This window comes from Mobula birostris, chromosome 25 (assembly GCF_030028105.1).
Source record: "Mobula birostris isolate sMobBir1 chromosome 25, sMobBir1.hap1, whole genome shotgun sequence".
Lineage (NCBI taxonomy): Eukaryota > Metazoa > Chordata > Chondrichthyes > Myliobatiformes > Myliobatidae > Mobula > Mobula birostris.
The window spans coordinates 21817945-21839029 of record NC_092394.1 but is presented as its reverse complement, the minus strand read 5'-3'; the positions used below and the strand labels follow the sequence as shown (position 1 = coordinate 21839029).

At 38.8% G+C, this 21085-nt stretch overlaps 1 protein-coding gene across 1 annotated transcript in view; it reads right to left on the bottom strand.

The window, feature by feature from the left end:
* The window catches only part of nsrp1 (nuclear speckle splicing regulatory protein 1), a 55924-nt gene that overhangs the window by 4544 nt on the left and 30295 nt on the right, over positions 1-21085 (bottom strand). Inside the window, exons 3-6 of the mRNA XM_072243058.1 lie at positions 11631-11687; positions 7247-7375; positions 4160-4367; positions 2080-2191 (exon numbers count right to left, since the gene is read on the bottom strand). Coding sequence (XP_072099159.1) covers positions 2080-2191; positions 4160-4367; positions 7247-7375; positions 11631-11687 — 506 coding nt within the window. The remainder of the gene's footprint in view (positions 1-2079; positions 2192-4159; positions 4368-7246; positions 7376-11630; positions 11688-21085) is intronic.

The following is a 21085-nucleotide window of genomic DNA, read 5'->3' as shown; positions in this document are numbered from 1 at the left end:
ATTTTTGCTAGATGTGTTGATGTACCTTGTTCTAGCAGTAGTGCAGGAAAGTGAAGACTTTATCAAAATACAGGACCTGAAGGATTGAGAGGAGTCGGTATCGTTCGGCAGTTTAACAAAGGATCGACCTTATTGAGTCTTCATTGAAGGAGTAGCGACCTGCATTAAAGATAACTCTTGCCAAAAGAGCAAAGGGTTCATGCAAAGGTTTGCTCTCTCTAAAAGAAATTAAGGTCAGTTGTTTTAAACTGTTTATTTACTGCATCGTGATTCTTTTGGACAGAACCAGCAGGAAAGTCGCGTCTATGAAGAAATTCTTCTCCGGAGAAGTCTCTCCCAATTGAACATATAAATCCAGTGGACTTTCGAATTTACCATTTTAAGAACTATATCTGACTTTACCGCTTTAAGAACTGTTTTCGCATTTAACGCTTTAAGAACCAGGGCCGAGTGACGATTTGTTGAACGGCTGCATAGCGGTTAACTTCTGGTTAAGGTTTTCGTTTTTTTTATCGTTTATCCCTGTTTGGTTGTTTTATATAACCTGTCTCGATTGATATTCATTGTTGCCGGTTACGTAACACTCTACACAGAGGAACAGATGACTGCTGTAATTCAGCTATATTGACAACAAGCATAGATCATAAACAGCTGTATTTTCACAACTTTATTTAGCAATTTCTGTCTTTAAAACTTTACCCTCAGAGGGGTAGAACTTTCCAATCAGAAAGTTCATGAGAACTCCATACTTAATTGAACAATTAAAGCTGACTGCACACATTTTCAAAAACTATTTTCATTTTTGGAAATAATTTAAGACAGACTTATCTATACTTTACAGTTTAATATGAAGCATAAGAGTCATCCTGTCATTTAAAAATAAATAAATTGCATCCATACTTCTAACAGGTGCACATTAATTAAAATCCTCTAAGACAACAAATCAAACCATTTGAGGTCGTACAAATTTTCCTCATTGGGAAAGGGAAAATTTGCACTTCCTTTTGCAAAACTGATCCTGAAAGCAGGAATTCACAGGAGACCAGAAATTAAATCTATATCCATCGCAATACCAATACTTCCCCATGCCATGAACTGCTTGTGATTAAGAGGCAAGGAGATTATCAATGGCAAACTGATAAAATGGTGTTTTATAGTAATCTGGATTTCTCTTCTATTTTAATTCCTTACTGCAGCATGGGTCAGATTAGTAGTGAGTGTGAGGATTTATCGACTGAGTTGCTTTAGCAATGTAGTAGTAAATAGGCACTTTATTTTAGATTTAATCTTGCATATTGATTTCATGAACATATTAACTAATTATTAATTATTCAATTTCTTCCTCTACTGGTCAAAAATATACATATGTACATAATTACATTATTAAAATAAAACACACAATGACTGCCCTTTAATTATTCTTTACTATTAATACTTATAAAACATTAGATGTGAGCAGAGTGACTGAATATTTTTATGAAAGTGGTTCTTAATTTTATTAAGTTTTAATTGTAGCCCAATCACCATTGATAAGGAGGAATTGTCAGTTGTCAATCAGATTGGTCAAAAGCCCAGTCTGTGTAGGGATCAGCCAGTACACTTCCAGTTTGGGGACTAGGCTGATTGAGAAACAACTGCCTTTGACCCCTTCCCTTGCATAGTCATTCTAGAAGATTTATTTGAAACAAGCTACAGGAACATCTGCAGCATGGTTCTCTGCAGAATCACAAGTTATATGCACATTTAACGTAAACAAAAATAAACCAAGTACACTGCACGCCATTAGCTGCAGTGATTCAATAAGTGCGTTGAATAATTCCATTCTTACTCCGCTAATCTCTGCACGCTGGAGAAAAACTTTCTTTTCACAATTATTAGTTAAGCACAAAGATAACGTGGAAAGGATCAGTAGCATTCACTTCTGGAAAGCAGCAATTATCATAAATAATTCTGACTGAATTGTTCTCTGTGGTTACAGTTAGCCAAATATTTTGAATAAGCTCTTCATTGATTCAAGTTCTGAATCAACTTGAAAATCAGATAACTTGATTTCAGCACCAGTACAATTATGCATCTTACCCCTTGGTTCCACGAATGCTGCATTCTGGAATAACCTCTTCACCCACTTTTTGATTCAAAAAATGCCGGTAGAAACCACTAAGGTCTCGCTGTTTAGTTACATCCAAAGAAGCTGGCAAAAAAACAAAACATAGAAATAGTAAATACATGTTTTCTAACCAATCAATAATCTGCAGAGGTTTGGTCAAGAAGGATAACTTCTTCTATGTGTTACTTGGAAAATTATTATTTGGGCCGGCTGGTGGCGCAATGACATAGACGCCAGACCCGGAAGCGGAGGTTCCCGGGTTCAAAACCAGTCAGGTCCACTCCGAGTACGCTTTCCATCCGCGCCGGGTTGAGTGTCGAGATCGCAACTCGACCTCGTAAAAAAAAAAGGGAAAAAGAATGCAAAAATGTCTGTGTCAGGAGTGGCACACCACACACTCTCTCTCTCGCTCTGGGTCTTGTAAAAACCCATGAAAAAGACATCATCACGTAGATGCACAGACGTGCACGCACGCACAGACTCGCACGCACGCAGGCACATGCCAAAAAAAAAGAAAATTATTATTTTTCAGGAGCCTGCATCTCGCTAACTTGACACGTTTCGCAGTAATTAATGGAAAGTAATCCTTCTAACCCTAGTTTACTGTTACAAAATGCTAAGAAAAGGAGGACATTTTAATAAATTCACAGGACAAACCAAGATACTTAATTTATCATTTAAACTGTACACTTTAGTCTGGAGAGGAAAGGAACGTATTCAAGTGTCTCATATCTGTAACTCCTTCAGAACACAAAATATTAAGACAGAAGAACATACAGCCACAGATAAAGGATTATCTTCTCATGTAAAGCATAAGGAGCTGGTGGTAGACCTGAGGAGAACTAAAGCACCGGTGACCCCTGTTTCCATCCAGGGGGTCAGTGTGGACATGGTGGAGGATCACAAATACCTGGGGATACCAATTGATAATAAACTGGACTGGTCAAGGAACACTGAGGCTGTCTACAAGAAGGGTCAGAGCCGTCTCTATTTCCTGAGGAGACTGAGGTCCTTTAACATCTGTCGGACGATGCTGAGGATGTCCTACGAGTCTGTGGTGGCCAGTGCTATCATGTTTGCTGTTGTGTGCTGGGGCAGCAGACACCAACAGAATCAACAAACTCATTCGTAAGGCCAGTGACGTTGTGGGGATGGAACTGGACTCTCTGACAGTGGTATCTGAAAAGAGGATGCTGTCCAAGTTGCATGCCATCTTGGACAATGTCTCCCATCCACTACATAATGTACTGGTTGGGCACAGGAGTACATTCAGCCAGAGACTCATTCCATCGAGATGCAACACAGAGCATCATAGGAAGTCATTCCTGCCTGTGGCCATCAAACTTTACAACTCCTCCCTTGGAGGGTCAGGCACCCTGAGCCAATAGGCTGGTCCTGGACTTATTTCCTGACATAATTTAAATATTACTATTTAATTATTTATGGTTTATTACTATTTCATTATTTATGGTGCAACTGTAATGAAAACCAATTTCCCCCGGGATCAATAAAGTATGACTATGACTACTCTTAATATCTCCCTTGAACCATGGCAGAATCCTGTTGACTGATATTACCCATTTTGCCAAAGCACTCTATACAACTTCCAAACACATGCAAAGCCTCCCCTCTATGGACTCGACCTCTACTTCTTACTGCTTCAGTAAAGCAGTCAGCATTATCAAAGACACCACCCACCCCAAACATTTGCTCTTCTCTTCCATTAGGCAGAAGATACAAAAGCCTGAAAGCACATACCACCAGGTTCAAGGACAAATTCTATCCCTCTGTTATAAGACTGTTGGATGGACATCTGGTATGATAAGATAGACCTTGACCTACCTTGTTATGATCTTGCACTTTATTGTTTACCTGTGCTGCACTTCCTCTGTAGTTTTTATGCTTCATTTTGCATTGCTATTGTTTTACTTTGCTCTATCTCGATACGCTAACAACTTGATCTGTACGTAAAGTATGCAAGACAAGCTTTTCAGAGAATCTTAACACGTGAAAATAATATAACGAATACCAACTCCAATATACACGATATACCTTCCATTGCTGCTTCCTTGTGTTCTCGTTCCTTTTCTTCAGCTCTTTCCTGGAGCTTCTTTTTATAAGCAGAAGTGACAAATGCATCTTTGTCCTCGTACTTCTCTCCTTCAGCCTCGCGTTCCTTTTGGATTTTCCGTTCCATCCTTCTATCTTGCTCCTTCTTGCGTTCATCGACAGCTCTCATCAGACTGTCAATGTACTTGGACTTTGTGAGGGATAGTATTGGGGAAAACAAGTAGTTTAGTTTTCAAAAAAAAAAAATCAGTTTTTAAACATAATTTAAACACTGGTCCATAAGGGTTGACATTGGAAAATTCATTCAAGGTCTTTCATGCAATCAAAGGATATACACAATTTATTGAATTTCTTTAATGAAAATGCATAATTTCTAGAAATTACCACAAAGGAAAATTACATTTCTTCCCAACTTGAAAAAAAAATTTAAAAAGCTTGCAGGAATAGTATATTGCAGAGGTTTGCCAATGTTCTCAGTGCTTTATCAGTGTATTTTCCTCCCGAACTCTGAGCTTAGTACTTTTCTCTGATTGTAAACTAATTATTTTAAGTAGATACTACAATGTCCACAGTTAAGCAAAATTTGGCTTAAAATCATTTTAAACTAATTTTATATTGTGGAGATAAGTAAAAGCAAATAAGCATGACTTGTTAAATATCTCTATAATAAAGTCATGATTTTAAAAAATTCAACATTTTAGAAGGGTAATAGATATTAAAGCAATACATTGCGAAGAAATCTATACCTCAAGAGATGATCGACATTTTCTACAAATAAATTCCATCCACTTTGAACATCCCAGGCAATAGTTATTCATTGGATAAGGAAAAAGGCAAGTCGTACTAACTACTAAATCTATTAAACATTGTCCAATATTAAAATGGCCTATCTGCTTAAAACTTTGATCTGTATTTCATAGTCATACTTTATTGATCCCGAGGGAAATTGGTTTTCGTTACAGTTGCACTTTAAATAATTAAATAGTGATAAAACCATAAATAATTAAATAGTAATATGTAAATTATGCCAGGAAATAAGTCCAGGACCAGCCTATTGGCTCAGGGTGTCTGACCCTCCAAGGGAGGAGTTGCAAAGTTTGATGGCCACAGGCAGGAATGACTTCCTATGACGCTCTGTGTTGCATCTCGGTGGAATGAGTCTCTGGCTGAACGTACTCCTGTGCCCAACCAGTCCATTATGTAGTGGATGGGAGACATCGTCCAAGATGGCATGCAACTTCGACAGCATCCTCTTTTCAGATACCACCGTCAGAGAGTCCATTTCCATCCCCACAACATCACTGGCCTTTCGAATGAGTTTGTTGATTCTGTTGGTGCCTGCTACCCTCAGCCTGCTGCCCCAGCACACAACAGCAAATATGATCGCACTGGCCATCACAGGCTCGTAGAACATCCTCAGCATCGTCCGACAGATGTTAAAGGACCTCAGTCTCCTCAGAAAATAGAGACGGCTCTGACCCCTTCTTGTAGACAGCCTCAGTGTTCTTTGACCAGTCCAGTTTATTGTCAGTTCGTATCTCCAGGTATTTGTAATCCTCCACCATATCCACACTGACCCCCTGGATGGAAACAGGGGTCACCAGTGCCTTAGCCCTCCTCAGGTCTACCACCAGCTCCTTAGTCTTTTTCACATTAAGCTGCAGATAATTCTGCTCACACCATGTGACAGAGTTTCCTACCGTAGCCCTGTACTCAGCCTCATCTCCCTTGCTGATGCATCCAACTATGGCAGAGTCATCAGAAAACTTCTGAAGATGACAAGACCCTGTGCAGTAGTTGAAGTCCGAGGTGTAAATGGTGAAGAGAAAGGGAGATGAGACAGTTCCCTGTGGAGCCCCAGTGCTGCTGATCACTCTGTCGGACACACAGTGTTGCAAGCACACGTACTGTGGTCTGCCAGTCAGGTAATCAAGAATCCATGACACCAGGAAAGCATCCACCTGCATCGCTGTCAGCTTCTCCCCCAGCAGAGCAGCAGGGCGGATGGTGTTGAACGCACTGGAGATGTCAAAAAACATGATCCTCACAGTGCTCGCTGGCTTGTCCAGGTGGGCGCAGACACGGTTCAGCAGGTAGACGAAGGCATCCTCAACTCCTAGTCGGGGCTGGTAGGCGAACTGGAGGGGATCTAAGTGTGGCCTAACCATAGGCCGGAGCAGCTTCAGAACAAGTCTCTCCAGGGTCTTCATGGTGTGGGAGGTCAACGCCACCGGTCTGTAGTCATTGAGGCCGCTGGGGTGCGGCATCTTCGGCACAGGGACGAGGCAGGACGTCTTCCACAGCACAGGGACCCTCCGGAGTCTCAGGCTCAGGTTGAAGACATGGCGAAGTACTCCACATAGCTGAGGGGCACAGGCTTTGAGCACTCTGGTACTGACACCATCCGGGCCTGCAGCCTTGCTTGGGTTCAGACGTTTCAGCTGTCTTCTCACTTGTTCAGCTCTGAAGCCCACCGTGGTGGTTTCGTGTGGGGAAGGGGTACAGTCATGAGAGCAGGGTGGGGGACTGTGAGGAGGGGTAGGAGGGGAGAGTGGAATATGTGTTGGTTGGGTGCCGACAACAGATGACTCATGTGGGGGATGGGCAGGGGCCACAACGTTTACTGCCAACTGATAAAAGAGCAATTACTTAACCAAAAATTATCTGGTTGCTAATGTACAATAGCAGACATATATGAGATTTTCCTCCAAGGAAGCATAAAACATTAAATACTCAGCAGGTTAGGAGCAGCTGTGGAGAGGAAAGGATATCAGAAAAGGCCACTGAGCTGGAAAGTTAACTATTAAAATTTCTGATCTATCTGATTCTAAGTATTTGCAGTATTTAATTTAGCTCTCAGACTCTGTCAAGTAAAACGTACAAGTGCAACGGCATGTTTTACTTTAATATGTCCCCAGCTAGCTGGTTTGTGAGTATATTAATCAAATGCTCTTAAAGAAAGAGGTAAGATGTGATGTGCAAAATCCCAAGAACTGGTTTGGGATGTGGTAGACACAAGAGAACCTCAACTGCACAAGTCTAAAATTATTTGACAGTTGGTACATCTACCTGTTTATTTGGACCAGTCAGTAATTTTGTGCTGTTTTCCAGTTTCTTCTGTTGAAGATCATCATAAACACTGTCATATTCATAGACTGTGGCATCCTCCGCCAATGCCTTCTGGATCTCCAGTTTAGTCTATTTTAAAAAACACAAGATCAAGCATTTTTACTTACATTTAGTAGTTCACTACGGAGGAAAAAAATCATTATTTATTAATCAGTACATCAAATATTTACAAAGCACAACTGAAGAATATCTAAAGTATTTGTGGAGGTACAATTCTCCCTTTCCCTGCTCCATGCCCCAACAAATGTAAATTTGTTTAAAGGTAGAATATAAAAGGAGGTGCAATAGATTTGTTGAGGGAATTACAAATTATCCTTGTCATTGGTAGAGAGAGCACAGCATAAAAGGCAGAGTCTGTGAACTGGAGAAGCCAAGCTATTGAAAGAGAAAGGCAAAGGCTAACTTAGGAGAATGGAATCAGGTCTGGTCAATCCCAACAAGCCAGATGGCAGAGGTATTGGAAGAAGGTGTCAAGGCTGCTGAGGGTTCACCAGACAATAATAGCACCACAATCATAACTTGGTGCTATTTGAAGAATGTAGAAGATTCCATCCTCGGAATAGGACAAAACCAGCACTTGATTTCTGTGGAATGGGGACGAGCCATTATTAATTTGACTATACTAATTTATAAACAGCACTCTCCAAGTACTTTAGCCAACATTCATCTTTCAATCACCTAAAAAATTAACTCATCTCTCTCATCTGCTGTTAGCTGCACCTTACTGCAGAAAATGCAGCTAAATACTGCAGCTATTTAGCCTATATCATTTTGTGATTAAGTGCATCAGCTGCATCAAGACAGTGCTGATGAATCACGTAAATGATCTAGCCCAGCCTCCTTATGAGATCACCAACATTACAGAATCCCCTTTTCAGAGAATTTGATGTATTCTGTTATATTAAGAAATGTTTGACAGCATTAGTTACAACAAAGGACACTGTACCCAACAACCTTCCAGCTAAAAGTTTTCACTCCAGAACTATCTGTATATCAGTCTGAGCTATTCCTGTATGAGAAGAGCACTGGCATCTATACAACAATGTGAAAGATGCCCACAATGCACAGGTATGTCATGTCTGTAAAACTAATCTTGCTAACAGCCAACAATCAGTCAATATACTCTCAATATTCAGCTGAACATGGCTGGTGTGATTATAATGCTTTCCAACTTGCTAACAACTAGCTCACCAAAATCCAGTTTTTGTACCAACATGGCTATTCATCCCCAGAGCTCATCACTTAATATCGTCAGCGTTCGATTGAATATGGCATCAAGAAGTTGAGAGTAAAGTTGAAGTACATGGGCACCAAGAGATAAAACACCAAAAGCTAGAGTTGTACATATGTATGCAAGGAAGATTGGCTGTGGTTGTTCCAGGTCCTACTGAAGATGATCACTGCTGGAGGCCTTCAGGTCAATGTCCTAAACTATCTTTAGCTGTTTCATCCATGATCTTCTTTTCTTCACAAGTCAGAAGTAGGAATATTTGGTGAATGTTGTTCAAAATGAAATTTTACCTGGAATTCTCTAGTGAATGAAGCATCACACAGGAGCTAGGTAGTAGCTATCACCAACACGAAAGTGTCTGATCATATCATCTACCCTGGACTCATAATGGCAATGCCATCATCATTTCCCCAACCCACCAAACCTGGAGCCATCATTGACCAGAAATTTACCACAGCCATAAAGCAGAACAGAAACTGCGTAGCAAGTAACTCAACTTCTGACACATACACCTTTTCCACTCCTTATATGCACTAGCCTCCCTGGTCCCTCACTTCAAACAACACTGAGCCTCAATACTAACCAGGACAAAGCAACCCAGATGTTTAATACTCTAACCAGCACCAAAGCACAGGTGACTAAAGGTGAAACTCTGTACAAAATGCAGTGCAATTATTCAACTCTCCAACATCACTTCTCAAACTAGGAACCTCTACCACGGGGAGCAAGGGTTTCAGATACATGGAAACACCTTCATCTGCAGATTCCCTGAATAGCACAGCATTAAGATTGGAGAATTTACTGTTTCATCATCAGTGGTTTTAAACTCTGGAATTCCCTACCCAGCAGTACCGTGATCAGCTGGTTTGCAGCAGTTCAGAAGATGGTTCAGCACCACCTTCTCCAGGGATGGGCAAGTAATGGACAACAAACGCCAGATCCCAATGAAAGAAAGAATTACAAAAGCAATCATCATTGCGATTTTTTTTGGGGGGGGCACAACATGAAGAAAGAAGTATTCTAACTGCAATTTAAATAAACAGTAACTCCATCTTAAATGGATACGTGAAGAGCTTCCAGATTTATTTTAACATTACAGTAAATTACTCCCTTCTTCGTTTAGCAGATGCAAAGCTGCCTATCATCATGTTGTCAATGCAGCAACCTCAGAAATGATAAATTCTATATAATCAATTCACTAATATATATGTCTGCACATTAATAGATGTTGATGCTACACATGTGCCTCTCATTGTAGTGACATCAGTGAATACAACCAGGATTTTCTCTTTGGATCCATATTGGATCATATCATACCTATTCCTATTAGATAAAACTAATTATAACAGTACAGAACTTTCCCGAACTGTACAAATTTTTAGAAGGTGCAGCGTGGTTGATATAGGATGATATACAAGTCTTCAACTTCCAAATTTCAGAAATTGTGAATTCTCCATTCTCCAATGTGAATATGATCCCTTAAATACAGATTTAAATTTCAGCCACAAATGTTTAACAGCTCAACATTATTTGCGTATCAGTTATAGAGACTCCATGCGCTTCACCTTAATACTTAATATGTTTCCATTTATACTTTTAGCATTCATTTTTGTAAGTTGCTTGATAACATACAAGATCAGAACTTTTTAAAGGGACATACCTACTACTTGAGAATATAATTTCTCAAAATCAACAGAACCACCTAAATCCTAAGGCCATAATGCAACTATAAAATTCTTTAATCTACCCTAGTACATACTCCAGTGTCTAAAATGTAGATGCACTGATGCTTGCTATTAATTAGCAAGGGAACATTAAAATTATTTTGTGTGTGTTTTGAATGCCTCATACTATTTTCCTGCTGAAGTCTTGAATATCAAGGAATCGGATAAGGTAATTCCAGGGGTGATTCTCTTTAAAGGGAACATTAATTTCTGGGTGTCTCTTATACACATGACAACGTCATCAGCATTCACAAAAAAGATTTACTTAAACTGGTATGAAAATATACAATCTGCAATTTTCACTCTCAGTCCAACAGAATGAAAAACATGTACCAAGGAGCAACACAGTCAGTAATGGATAGTGCATCACTTTATAGTGCCATCTGTAACATCAGGGCTCAATTCCCAATGCTGTATGTAAGGAGTTTGTATGTTCTCCCTGTGACCATGTGGGTTCCTTTGGGTGTTCCAGTTTGCTACCACATCCCAAAGATATGGGCATGCCATGATGACACTGGAAGTGAGGGAGCACTTGCCTAGCACAATACTCACTAAACTGATTTGACACAAATGACATTTCACTGTATGTTTTGATGTACATGTGACAAATAAAGCTAATCTCTCTATCTCTGCTAATCATTTGTCAGTAAAATTACAGCTCCTGTGATATCAATATTCACATCTCCCATTGTGTATGGGTTACAGATGATTGACTTATCACAGTCTCAGACCACTTTCTTTAGAGACGATGCGTATGTGAAAGTGAACATAATGATGATATATATATATATATATATATATATACCTCCTCCCACTTTTCCTTCATTCATATCAGTCTACCACTGATGTTGGTGGTCTTTTGTTCTATATTCCATGGAGATCAGTGACAATGACACTGCAGCCATGATCTCTGTATACAACTGCCATTTAGAATTTTGCAGGTTATATTTCAGTGAATGGAAACAGAGGTTAAAAACAGACAACTGATTTTTAAAGCTAATTTTTACAAACTTAATTGTTTTTAAGATCAAGTATAGCATCTATTTTGCATCTCATTATGGGCAGATTTAATCACTGAACATAAATGCAATACAAATTAAACCAACCTACCATGCTATAGGATTCTATTTTAGTTTAGATTTTCTTGCAATTGTTTATATTTACTTTCAATTCTCCATCTTTTCCCCTTCATACTTGTAACATAGCCACAGATGAAATGTTTGAAATTTAAATTTCAATACCCATTTTATACCAGCTGTACTGAAATTCTATTTTATTTAATTGAATAATCATAATTCGTTAATAACAAATTTGTTTAAAATTGTTAACAATGCATGCTATTGCCACTTAAGTATGTATGATGCTGTACCTGCTTCATCATTCTTTTCTTCAGCGACTCCTTCTGAAGATTCTCATTGACTGATGTCTGCAAAGACATAATAAATATGCTGAACAATACTTAATCATATGCCCTGTAGATAACTGCTCAAAATTTAAAGACTGAAGTAAATGCAAGTGACCCTGACCTTTTTTTCATTATTTCACATTTTTACCATAAGACCAAAAGGCATAGAAGCAGAATGAGGCCATTCAGTCCATCAAGTTAGCTCTGTCATTTCATCATGGCTGATCCAAGATCCCATTAAACTCCATACACCTGCCCTCTCACCATATCCCTTGATGCCCCAATCAATCAGGAACCTATCAACTTCCACTTTGAATATACCTCTGGACTTGGCCTCCACCGCAGTCCATGGCACAGCATTCCACAGATTCACCACTCCATAGCTAAAGAAAAAATCCTCCTTTCTTCTGTTCTAAAAGGTTGCCTCTCAATTTTGAAGTTGTGCCCTCTAGTTTTGGATACCTCCAACAGAGGAAACATCCTCTCCACATCCACCTTATCTAGTTCTTTCAATGTTCGTTAGGTTTCAATGAGATCCCCACACATTCTTCTAAATTCCAGTGAGTACAGGCCCAAAGCTGCCAAACACTCCTCATATGTTAACCCCTTCATTCCCAGAATTATCCTCATGAACCTCCTCTGGACTCTCTCCAATGACAACACATCCTTTCTGAGATATGGGGCCCAAAACTGTTGTCAATACTCCCAAGTGCAGTCTGACTAGTGTCTTATAAACCTTCAGCATTATCTCCTTATTCTTATATTCTAATCCCCTTGAAATAAATGTCAACATTGCATTTGCCTTCTTTACCACAGACTCAACCTATAAATTAACTTTCTGCGAGTGTTGCACGAGGAATCTTAAGTCCCTCTGCACCCCTGCTGTTTGCATTTTCTCTCCATTTAGGTAACCGTCCATACTATTGTCCTTTCCATCAAAATGCATTTTCATACATTTCCCAACACTGTATCCATCTGCCATTTGTTTGCCCATCCTCCAACCTGTCTAAGTCCTGCTGCAATCGCATTGCTTCCTCAGCACCATCTTCTGCTCCACCCATCTTCATATCATCTGCAAACTTTGCTACAAAGCCATCAATTCCACTATCTAAATCATCAACAAACAATGTGAAAAGTAGTGGTCTCAATACTGACCCCAGAGGAACAACACTAATCACTAACAGCCAACCAGAAAAGGCCCCCAGTATTCCCACTCATTGCCTCCTGCCTGTCAGCCATTCCTCTACTCATGCCAATATCTTTCCTGTAACACCATAGGATTTTATCTTAAGCAGCCTCATGTGAGGCACCTTATTAAATACCTTCTGAAAATACAAGTAAATGATATCCACTGCCTCTCCTTTGTCCACCCTGGATGTTACTTCCTCGAAAAATTCCAACAGATTTGTCAGGCAAGATTTCCCTTTACAGAAACCATGCCGACTTTGACTTATTTTATCATTAGTCCCCAAGTATCCTGAAAACTTGTCCTTAAACATAGAAAACATACAGCACAATACAGGCCCTTCAGCCCACATTGCTGTGCCGAACATGTACTTCCTTTAGAAATTAGCTAGGGTTACCCATAGCCCTCTATTTTTCTAAGTTCCATGTACCTATCCAGGAGTCTCTTAAAAGACCCTATCGTATCCACCTCCACCAGCCCATTCCATGCACTCACCACTCTCTGTGTAAAAAAACATACTCCTAACATCTCCTCTGTACCAACTTCCAAGCACCTTAAAACTGTGCCCTCTCGTGATAGCCATTTCAGCCCTGGGAAAAAGCCTCTGACTATCCATACGATCAATGCCCCTGATCAGCTTATACACCTCTATCAGGTCACCTCTCATCCTTCGCCGCTTCAAGGAGAACAGGCCGAGTTCACTCAACCTTTCCTCATAAGACTTGCCCCCCCAATACAGGCAACATCCTTGTAGATCTCCTCTGCATCCTTTCTATAGTTTCCACATAACTTCCTGTAGTGAGGTGACTAGAACTGAGCACAGTATTCCAAGTGGGGTCTGACCAGAGTCCTATATAGCTACATTACCTCTCGTCTCTTAAACTCAATCTCATGGTTGATGAAGTCCAATGCTCCGTACGCCTTCTTAACCACAGAGTCAACCTGCGCAGCAACTTTGATTGTCCTATAGACTTGGACACCAAGATCCCTCTGATCCTCCACACTGCCAAGAGTCTTACCTTCAATACTATATTCTGCCATCATATTTGACCTACCAAAATGAACCACTTCACACTTATCTGGGTTGAACTCTATGTGCCACTTCTCAGCCCAGTTTTGTATTCTATCGATGTCCCGCTGTAACCTCTGACAGCCCTCCACACTATCCACAACACCCCTAACCTTTGTGTCATCTGCAAATTTACTAACCCATCCCTCTACTTCCTTATCCAGGTCATTTATAAAAATCACGAAGAGAAGGGAACCCAGAACAGAACCCTGAGGCACATCACTGGTTCACCGACCTCCATGCATAATATGACCCGTCTACAACCACTCTTTGCCTTTTGTGGGCAAGCCAGTTCTGGATCCACAAAGCAAGGTCCCCTTGGATCCCATGCCTCCTTTCTCAATAAGCCTTGTATGGGATACCTTATCAAATGCCTTGCTGAAATCCATATACACTACATCTACTGCTCTAACTTCATCAACGTGTTTAGTAACATCCTCAAAAAATTCAATTAGGCTCGTAAGGCACCACCTGCCTTTGACAAAGCCATGCTAATTATTCCTAATCATATTACGCCTCTCCAAATGTTCATAATTCCTGCCTCTCAGGATCTTTTCCATCAACTTACCAACCTAACGCTTTCTCAACAACTGAGGTTAGGCTAACTGACCCATAATTTCCTGTCTTTTGTCTACTTCCCTTCTTAAGGAGTGGAGAGTCATTTGCAATTTTCCAGTCCTCCAGGACCATGCCAGAAAGATTGTGACCAATACATCCATCATCTCTTCAGCAACCTCTTTCAGGACTCTAGGATGTAGCCCATCTGGTCCAGGTGATTATCCACCTTAAGACCTTACAGTTTGCCCAGCACATTTTCCTTTGTAATAGCAATGGCACTCATTCCCGCTCCCTGACACTCATGGACCTCTGGCATACAGCTATTGTCTTCCACGGTAAAGAATGAAGCAAAGTACTTATTAAGTTCATTTGCCATTTTGTTGACCCTCATTACTACCTCACCAGCATCATTTTCCAGTGGTCCAATATCAGTTCTCACCTCTCTTTTATTCTTTTAGAAAAAAACTTTTAGTATCCTTCTTTATATTATCAGTTAGTTTGCCCTCATATTTCATCTTTTCTCCTCTTAAAAGCTTCTTCTAGTTTTTTAGTTGGATTAAAAGATTCCCAATCACCCAATTTCCCACTCACTTTTGCTACCTTATATGCCCTTCCCTTGGCTTTTATGCAGTCCTTAACTTCCAATAACAGCAATGGTTGTCTAGTTCTGCCATCTGAGAACCACTTCCTCTGTGGGACAAATCTATTCTATGCCTTGTGAACTGTTTCCAGAAACTTCAGCCTCCTCTGTTCTGCCAGTATCTCCCTCTAATCCACCTGGGAAAGCTCCTCTCTCATGCCTCTGTAATTTTTTTATTCCACTGCAATACTGATACATGTAACCTATTACTTCTCCCTCTCAAATTGCAGTACGAATTCAATCATTATAATCACAGCCTCCTAAGGATTCCTTTACGTTAAGCTGACTAATAAATCTGGGTTATTACACAACACCCAATCTACGACAGCCTTTCCCCTAGTAGGTTCGAGCACAAGCTGTTCTCAAAAGCCACCTCATAGGTGTTCAACAAATTCTCTCTCTTGAGATCCAACACCGAACTGATTTTCCCAATCCTCTTGTATGTTGAAGTCCCCCATTACAATTGTGTCATTACCCTTATTACATGCCCTTTCCAGCTCCCTTTGCAATCTCAACCTCACATCCTGGCTACTATTTGGAGGCCTATATATGACTCCCATAATGTTTTTTTTTGTCCTTGCAGTTTCTTAACTCCACCCACAAAGAATCAACATTCTCTGACCATATCTCACCTCTTTCTAAAGATGTACTTCCATCTCTTACCAATACAGCCACACCACCACCTATCCTTTCTTTCTTTCTTTTCAAATCTTTTTATTGTGTGTATGTGGGTGTATATATTATATATATAGGAAAAATAACATGAGCACATCGAAGTAACAACACTTACAATGCCTCAAAAAAACCCATCATCTTAAAGATTGAAAACAAAATTTTGTGATAACAAAAACAAAACCTACTAAGCAGGAAAGTGAGAAAAAAAAAGAGAACCCATTAGGTGTACAACCCCGGAGCCATGCGTCATACAAAAAGCTTCTAAAAATAAACATCAAACCGCCAGCAAGAAAAGAAAATATACTAAAAGAGTTTACAATTAGATCGTGGAAGAATTATATCAATTAACTCAAATAATAACAAGCAAATGAGCCCCATCTTTTCTCAAAATCAAATAAAGGTTCAACGGTTCGACTTCTAATTTTCTCCAAACTAAGACATAGCATCACTTGAGAGAACCATTGTGACAAAGTGGGAGCTGATGTATCCTTCCACTTCAACAAAATGGCCCTCCTAGCTATCAATGTAACAAATGCAATAACATGTTGGTCAGACACAGAAATACCATGAATATTTTGAGGAACTATTCCAAAAAGCACAGTTAATTTGTTAGGTTGTAAATTAATTTTAAGTGTTTTAGAAATTGTTGAGAAAACCGACTTCCAGAACTGTTCCAATATAGAACAAGACCAAAACATATGTATCAGTGTAGCTATCTCAGTTTTACATCTATCACAATATCAACATTAGGAAAAATTTTAGAAAGTCTCTCCTTTGTCAAATGATAACGATGTACAATTTAAAATTGAATCAATGAATGGTTAGCACAAATTGAAAGGTTAACCAACTTCAATATCCGCATCCAATCCTCCTTCATAAAAGTCAAATTAAGTTCCTTTTCCCAATCCTGTTTAATCTTAGACAAAGGACGCTTATCCCATTGTAATAATAAATTATAAATTTTTCCAATAGAACCCTTATTCAAAGGATTCATACTCATAATAGTATCTAACAGGTCAGCCTCCAAAATGTAAGGGAAATTACTTAAATATTTTTGTAAAAAATGTCTAACTTGAAGGTATTGCAAAAAGTGTGAATATGAAAGAGAATATTTATCAGTTAATTGTTCAAAGGACATCAATCTACCTTCTTTAAATAAATCCAAAAAATAATTAATACCTTTATTTTCCAAAGTAGAAAAATTGGATCACTCAAAGAAGGCTTAAAAAAGTAATTTCGGTAAATTAAACTACAAAGTTTAAATTTTGTAAGATTAAAAGAATTGCGGAACTGGAGCCAAATTTGTAAAGAATACTTAACCATAGGATATAAGTTTAAATTAATAACTTTACCTAATTGCATAGGTAAAGGAGCCCCCAATAACGAAGTTAAATAAAACTGTTTTACAACTTTTAGTTCCAGGTCTACCCAAATTGGCCGATCAGTCTTATCAACCCAGTATAACCAAAAAGACATATATCTCAGATTAACAGCCCAATAATACATTCTAAAATTAGGCAAAACAAGACCTCCATCCTTTTTCAATTTTTGTAAATGACATTTACTAATTCTTGGTCTTATATTATTCCAAATAAAAGATAAATTAAAAGAATCAATCCGATCAAAAAACTTCCTAGTCAAAAAAACAGGAATATTCTGAAATAAATATAAAAATTTCGGTAGAATCATCATTTTAACTATATGAATACGACCAACAAATGAAAATGTAAGTGGACTCCATCTACTAAATAAATACTTCATAGAGTCTACTAAGGGAACAAAATTAGCTTTATAAAGATCCTTATATTTTTTAGTAATTATAATACCTAAATATCTAAAAGAGTCTGAAACTTTGAAAGGAGTATTATCATATATAGAAACAGAATCATTTAAAGGAAATAATTCACTTTTACTAAAATTAATTTTATATCCTGAAAAACCTCCGAATTGATTAAATAATTTTAACAGGGCAGGAATGGATTCGTCAGGGTTAGATATATAAACCAATAAATCATCAGCATAAAGAGAGACCTTATGCATGGTCTCATTCACAAATATCCCATGGATATTTTTAGCCTCACGAAGAGCAATAGCAAGGGGTTCTAATATTAAATTAAACAACAAAGGACTTAATGGACAGCCTTGCCTTGTTCCCCGTGAAAGCTGTATCCTTTCAATACTAAGTACATCCTTTGATGTTAAGCTCCCAAATATGACCTTCTTTCAGCTATGACTCAGTGATGCTCCCAAAGTCAAACCGGCCAATCTGTAATTGCGCTACAAGTTTGTCCACCTTACTCCAAATTCTTACATGTATTTAAATACAGCACCTTCAGTCCTGCATTCTTCGCCTTTATAAATTTTGTCTCTGTGGTACAACTTAACTCTGCGCCCTGTCTGCAGTTCTACCCAATTACTGGCATATCCATCCTTACTGTCATATTACATATTACATCATCTACTTGTAAATGTGCTGGCTCATCCTCAGCTCTAGCATACTGGTTCCCATATCCCTGTCATGTTAGTTTACCCCTTATATAATAGCAGAAACACAGACTGCGAGGATGAGAAAGAAAAAAGTGTAACTATTTTCAAAAAAAAAAGATCAACTGTTGACAATGAAGATTGTCTGTATAGAAAGCCCGTTATGCAGACCATAAAACAACCAAAATGCTCAGATTCCAAACACTGACTATCCCCAGGATACTGTATCTAATTTTCAATAAAAGCACTGGGTGCATTGTGAAATACAAACGTAATTTATTTTAAGATGAAAGCAATGCTTATTACAAAATAGAATCACAACAGCCAATGGAGACATAAACATTCAAAGTAGTATCTGAATTTCGTTATGACACTAATTACATATAGGAACACAGGTTAGAAAATGAAATTATTGGCATAAATGAACTAATGCTTCCATTAAAACTAATAGCTGCAGATTACTATATTAAGCATCTATAAACTAATTATGGGACTGTATCAAGTCTACAGTCACATTCAATAGTAATAGCCAGCCATGGTCATTCAATTTCAAACTTGTCTTTAACATTGCATACAAGCCATTTGTTAAAGAAACCAAATACTGCACTTTAATAAAATGTACAATACTTTAGAAAAAATTTTAACATGTTCAATTCTTTTAATACCCTTACACTTTCATACCACTATGATGATTTAATCTCCATGTTGTAGACGCTAGGAGGCGGGGTGGAAAGGAAGTGGGGTGGAAAGGAATGGAAGGGTGGTAAGGCACTCCTTCCTTCCACTAGCCTGCAAGGTGTAGTACCTGCTTAGCCCTCCCCCAATCAGGGTCACGTGAAGCCATGGGAGCAGGTGGTGGATGGTCATATGAGCAGCTAGTGCATATCACAAGTCCTAGTTATGCGATCACTGACACCAGGTAGACAAACTCTGAAGACTGATAATGGCTGGGGTCACTTGTCTTGTAATAAGCAGAAATAAGCAATGGCAAACCACTTCTGTAGAACAAAAAATTCCAAGAACAATCATGGTCAAAGTACATGATTGCCCACATCATTCAACACAACATATAATGAAGAAAATGTCGTAGATGTAAAAAAAAAATCAGGACATTCTAATCCCATGGACACCAATGACTATAGTAGAAAATATTTTACTGACTATAAAGTACTTTGGGGCTTTCTGGAAGATGTAAAAGGTATTATGCAAGTAAATATCCTTTAATTTGTGAAAAAGTCAAGAAATTATATAAATAATTAGGCAGCAACTGGATTATACTTTGCACAAGTATATATCAATGTCTGAGGTTCCAAGACCCTCAACTTAATTTCTTAACTGTAGAAATAACAATAGGTGTCAACATCAAATAAAATTTTGAAATAATATTCTAACTCTGATGGGCATCTGTTATAGTACAGCATTTTATAGTCTAGTTCACATTTCACTTTTATGGCCATCCTCTAAAAAAAATTAAAAAGCACTAATTTCCTTTGATTTAAATCTTCATAAATTGTCTTCAATGAAGGATGTGATTGTACTGGAGAGTGCAGAGGAGATTTACCAGGATGTTGTCTGGGATGGAAGGTTTTAGTTGTGAAGAGAGGCTCATTTTGCTTTGACAGAGCAGAGGGGATGAGGGGGACCTGACAGTAGTGTACAAGAATATGAAAAGCATAGATAGGATAGACAGTGAAATTTTTTTCACTACAATGTAAGTTCTTAAATCTAAAGGGCATAGATTTAAGGTAAGGAATAACAAGATTAGAGGGCATCTTATGGACTCCCCCCCACCCCCACCCCCCACCAAAGAGAGTGGCTGTAACCTGGATTGCACTGCCCAAGAAGGTGGTGGAGCAGGCATTCTCACAACAGAGGTGTATCAGGATGTGCAGTTGAAATGCCAAAGCATCATTAGCTATGGACCAACTGCTCATTAATGGAATTAGATTGTTATGTGATGGTTGGCATGGACATGGTGGGCTGATGAAATTTGAGTTCAATGAGTACAGAAAGCAACACCAATGTCATTGTTAATGTACCAGAAAAAGACAAGGAACAAAAATGGACTGTTCCAAATACCTCACAGATAGTCGTCATAGCTTGTGTCAAGCCCCAAGCCAAACCTCTGACTACAGAAAATAAATGGAGTTGTTAGAGAAGTTGTTCAATGCTAGGACAAGTTCAGCCAGACAAATGAGTGTGCTGTTTGTAGAGGGGAGCCGATTAGGTGTCTGTTCAAGGAAGTGGAAGGCATTCAGACCTACTATTAATGGAATGGAGAATTGAAATGTGATGGACAGGGGAAGAAAATTATATAAAAGGCTAATGTAATGCTATTCTTTGTAAAATAGAGCAGGAAAAGTAATACTATAGCTATGGCAATCCTGTATTAAAACATATACAATAAGTAGCTTTGGCCACACATCTTAGAGTGAATATAGTAATGCTGCAGGCAGAGCAAGGCAGAATTAAGAGAATAGTAGTTCTAGGGGTTAAATTTCAAGAAGAGAATACACAAACCAGCACAGCATTCATTAGTACAAGGAAGATTACAGGGTGATTTGAATGAAGCCCTCAAGAACCTATGGGACAAACTAACAAGAGTGGGAGAAACTATTTCCATTAGTTTGTGTGTATAACAAGATAACATAAGAACACAAGGCACAATATACTGGAGAAACTAAGCAGACCAGGTTTCACTTTATTAATCTAGCGTCCTCCCCCTTCCTTTCCAATCCTGATGAAGGGTCTCAGCCTGAAATGTTCACTGCTTATTCCTTTCCATAGATACTACCTGACTTGCTGAG